This window comes from Dromiciops gliroides, chromosome 5, assembly GCF_019393635.1.
Source record: "Dromiciops gliroides isolate mDroGli1 chromosome 5, mDroGli1.pri, whole genome shotgun sequence".
NCBI classification, from domain to species: Eukaryota; Metazoa; Chordata; class Mammalia; order Microbiotheria; family Microbiotheriidae; genus Dromiciops; species Dromiciops gliroides.
In genome coordinates this window covers 101,424,195-101,428,949 of record NC_057865.1, presented here as the reverse complement: position 1 = coordinate 101,428,949, position 4,755 = coordinate 101,424,195, and the positions used below count along the sequence as shown (strand labels likewise).

Below are 4,755 nucleotides of genomic sequence, written 5' to 3'. Positions count from 1 at the left end.
TGTGTGTGTGTGTGTGTGTGTGTGTGTGTGTACACAGCCCTGTTTCTTGTTGGACAGGAGGCTTCTGGGAGGAGGAAGGAGGAGCGAAGTCTTTTTTTAGCCCCGGACCTTAGCTTGGCTGGAGGAGAGATGCTGCCTCTCTTAGATAGATAGATGAAGGTGTCTTGACCTCTTTCTCTCTGATCACTAGGTTCTAATGCACTTTTAATAAATGCTTAAAAATCTAAACTCTTGCTAAAGCTTCCAATTTGGGGCAACCACTCATTAGATTTTAGACATCATAGCTAGGATTTTAGTGCCTTACAAAACCAAAAGTAGAAATAGTATAGTTAAATCTGCATTTGGATTACACAGTTATTTGGGGACAGCTAGGTGGCGCAGTGGATAGAGCACTGGCCCTGGACTCAGGAGGACCTGAGTTCAAATCCAGCCTCAGACACTTGACAATTACTAGCTGTGTGACCCTGGGCAAGTCACCTAACCCCAATTGCCTCACCAAAAAAAAAAAATGCTAAGGAACCTAGATTGCAGTTTGACAGAAAATAAATTTAAACCAGCATCTTATCTCTATCATGTGCCACAATAATAAATGCCAAATACTTAAACAAGTTCAATGGGAAATACTTATGATACAATACAAATATGTACAATACAATACTTAAATAAAACATATGAAAAGTTCTGCTATGAAAAACTTAGAAGAGAATGAAATTCTATAATTCTCATAACTATGAATAGAGGATGAATTTGTAACCATTCATGACATGAAGAATATTATAAAAGATAGTACTGATTGCTATTATTAAAAACAAAAACCAAAACCATTTGTACAGATACAGTTAGAATATGAAGAAAAGAGGAAAGAGGAAAAAAAGACTGCATGAACTATCTCTATTGATGTCTGACATGCAAAATCTTTAGGGAAATGACATACATTTATAAGATTAAGACCCATTATCCAATGGATAAGTTGTCAAATGATATGAATTAACATTTAACATTTTTTCTTTTGATAAATGTTAAATGATAAATGTTAAGACCTTAAATTGTTGGGAATACATGATCTCCTAAGGTAGTACATTTTATTTGAGGTACCTTTAATCCTTAGGAAATTTTTCTTTATATCAATCTAAAATCTTCCCGTTTTTCAGTTTCTGTCCATTGCTCATAATTCTGACTTTTGGGGACAAATAAACCAATCAACCTAAATTCCTCTTCCAATATTTAGGAACTGCTCTTATTCCATTTTCTTTTTTCCAGGCTAAAAAAACCCAGTTCCTTGAGGAACTCTCCAGTGGAATGGTTTCCTATCTCTTCAGCATCCTGATGGCCTTTCTCTCTTCAACATTCTTCCTAAAATGTAGCAACCAACCAAAACTGATCACAATAGTTAAAATATGCTCTGATTAGGGTAGAGAATGGTGGCACCATAAATTTCCCTGATTCTGGACACCATGTTTCTATTCCTGCTCCTTAAGTTCACACTAGCTTTTTTGGTTGCTGTAACACCTATTGACTCATATTGAGTTTGCATTCCACTAACACCACAACCACCCTGTATTTTTTATATAAAATGCTCTCTGGCCATGCCTCTTCTAGGCTTCAGGCCAACTTTTGTTAATATGTTATTACTTACTTCATACTCCTAGATGTTTGGTGGCTCTGACACCTGGAATATTTAAGTAGCTTTCACACGTTAGTCTCTATTCTGGGTTTTCTGAAGCAAATTTACTAGCTGGTGTTATGACTGGTTTTGTTTCTGGGTTCAATCCTCCAGGGATCCCCTGAAGGGTTGTGTGGCTTCTCCATGTTATTCTCAGTAAGAGTCTCCAGGAATGAGGGTTAAGTGACCTTCCCAGGGTCACACTGCTAGTGTCAAGTGCCTGAGTCTGGATTTGAACTAAAGTCCTCCTGATTCCAGGGCTGGTGTTTTATCTACTGTACCATCTAGCTGCCCCCTCCAATTGTCTTCTGATAGAAGTTTTCCCTCCTTTCCAGGACATGCACTTTCATGCTTCTTCTTTCTGGGTCAACTTGAATTCCTAGTTCATTTTCAGAACTGAGATTATTGACAGGTTCAGTATTTGTAAAGCACACTCCTGGAAGAGTGTTTGTCTTTGAAAAAAGACCATTTTATACACATATTTAGAGAAAGAGAATCCTTCTTCCTCTTAGCCTTACTTACAATGACAGCGCATCACAATCCCTTTACTCAAAGTCTGCTTAGGTTGTATGGAGGAATAATCATGTTTTCTGGGAGTATGGTTGGGAGGTAGTTTGGTACATTGATATGGGCACTAACTCTCAAATTAGAAGACATGGGTACAAATCCCACCACTGATGCTGTGTGACCTTGGTCAAATCACATTCTCACTGTACTGCAAATTTTTCATTCACAAAATTTGGGGATGGGACTAGATAGCCCCCTAAATAGCCTTCTAGCTCTTGATCTATGATATTATTATAGAACTATTCAGCTTCCATGACAGGAGCTCTGAGTCACTGATCCAGGCAAGATATTCAAATCACATGCAGCTGAAAAGAGCAATGGTAACTGAGGTTGGTGGAGATTTGCATCCACACAGAGCTGCATGAACCTTTCTTCCCCAACCTCACAGGGTTCTGTTATTATACTGTGGCTTGGAGGGAAAGGGTAGAGCATTCTCCCTACCCATCTCATCAAGAAAAGTAGGAGCTCCATGTATCAGAGGCCAGCAGAGACCTAAGCAAGAACAGTCCTTGGAGGAGGGACTGAAATGGTGGGACCATTCAAGGTCTTTGCCATTGTTATCTATGTCCTGTTGTCTTTCCTGGGGATCATGGCTAATGGCTTCATTGTTGTGGTACTGGGAAGGGAGTGGGTTCGATGCCACCACCTGTCTCCCTGTGACATGATCCTGATCAGTTTGGGTGCCTCCCGCTTCTGTTTGCAGTGGGTTGGAATGATCCAGAACTTTTACTATTTTCTTCACAACCTACAATATTATACGACCCGACATTACTTTGGAATTTATTGGGATTTTCTGAATTCGGCCACATTCTGGTTTGGCACTTTGCTTAGTGTCTTCTTCTGTGTCAAGATTGCAAACTTCACTCACCCCATTTTCCTTTGGCTGAAGTGGAGAGTTGAGGGACTAGTACCCTGGTTACTACTAGGATCCCTGCTAATCTCTTTCATTGTCACCATGCTGTTTTTTGTGGGAAACAATGATTTGTACCAGGAATTCTTGAAGGAGACATTCTCTGGCAACATAACCATATATGCCTTCACTAAGAAACTAGAAATTCACTATTTTCTCCCTTTGAAACTCATTACTTTGTCTGTTCCGTGTTCTATATTTGTAGTCTCAACAGTTCTGTTGATTACCTCTCTGAGGAGACACACCTGGAGAATGCAACAGAGTGCCCACACTACCCAGGATTCTAGTACTCAGGCTCACACCAGAGCTCTGAAGTGTCTGGTCTCCTTCCTAGTCCTTTATGCTCTTTCTTTTCTGTCTTTAATCATTGATGTTGCTGCCTGTTCTTCCTTTGAGGGTAACTGGTACTGGCCATGGCAAATTGTGATTTATCTGGGCTCATTTATTCATCCCTTTATCCTTATCCTTGGCAACTCCCAGTTAGGAGGGACATTCAGGAAGCTTCTTCTTTTGCCTAAAACCTTCTGGAATGGCAAGGGGGCATCATCTTCTACCTAACATAGGTACCTCTGTCTCTCATAACATAGGAAAGACTCTCCTGAGGATTGGAGCAGAGCATATCCTTTGACTTCAAAGTTTACATTCAATTGTAATCTGGATTGAAATTAAACATTTTCCTCATCCATTACTCCCATACTCAGATATTCAAATGCATCTGTGATGTCATGGATTTAGAAGTGCCTGATTTCCGGTTATGCTTATTGATCCTTATCTATGCCTGCCCATCCTGCTTCACTCTTATCTTCCTTTGAGTTCTCCATAAGGGGTCTCCACTCAACATACTGGAGGCCTTGTTTTCTCCTGACATTTGGAGAGTACCAGTGGAATACTCTGGTTGTTGTCCTGTTATCTTTCACTTTGTCACTGTGTTCTCTTCTAGATAAAGAAAAAAATCATGCTTCTTTCTTTTCTTGTTTGTTTTTTTTTTCCCATGCTTCTTTCAAGGGATATTTTCTTTCCTTTAGCATAACCATGCTAACATTCTTCAAATACCCTCAGAAGACCTCTGGTTTATCATTCCAAAAACTAAATGTTTGGGAATGTCACTGGTTCTTTTTCTATGATAATGTCCATATGATGAAAATACATTATCTTTTATTGTAAAAACTTTAAATGTTATCTTAAAGCCTTTTGTTTCAGCTAAGATATAATTTTTGTGATCATTTTGATTATATAAAATTAAATAGGTTTTGCAGAAACAAAACTAATGTTACCAAGATTATAGGGGAAGCAGAAAACTGGAAAGAACCTTTCAAACAAATATTTCTGATAAAGGCTTCATTTCTCAGTTATTTGGAGAAGTGAGTCAACTTTACAAAAATACAAGTCATTCCCCAATTGATAAATGGTCAAAGGATATGAACAGGCAGTTTTCAGGCAAAGAAATGAAAGCTATCTATAATCATATGAAAAAATGCTCTAGTGATAAGATAAATGCAAATTACAACTCTGTGGTATCACCTTACACCTATAAGAGTGGGAAGTACAACAAAAAAGGAAAATATTGGATGTTGGAAAGCTGGGGACCAATAGTAATCTACTATTGGTGGAGTTG

At 38.7% G+C, this 4,755-nt stretch overlaps 1 protein-coding gene across 1 annotated transcript; it reads left to right on the top strand.

Moving 5' to 3' along the window:
* The first annotated feature begins 2,756 nt into the window (after positions 1 to 2,756).
* On the top strand, positions 2,757 to 3,698 carry LOC122728756 (taste receptor type 2 member 41-like). The gene has a single exon (XM_043967539.1). The coding sequence runs from the start codon at positions 2,757 to 2,759 to the stop codon at positions 3,696 to 3,698; it is 942 nt and encodes a 313-aa protein (XP_043823474.1).
* Positions 3,699 to 4,755: the final 1,057 nt, after the last annotated feature.

Excerpts from the sequence above, each read along its gene's own strand:
- LOC122728756 (XM_043967539.1), top strand. The coding sequence starts at position 2,757 with ATGGTGGGACCATTCAAGGTCTTTGCCATTGTTATCTATGTCCTGTTG.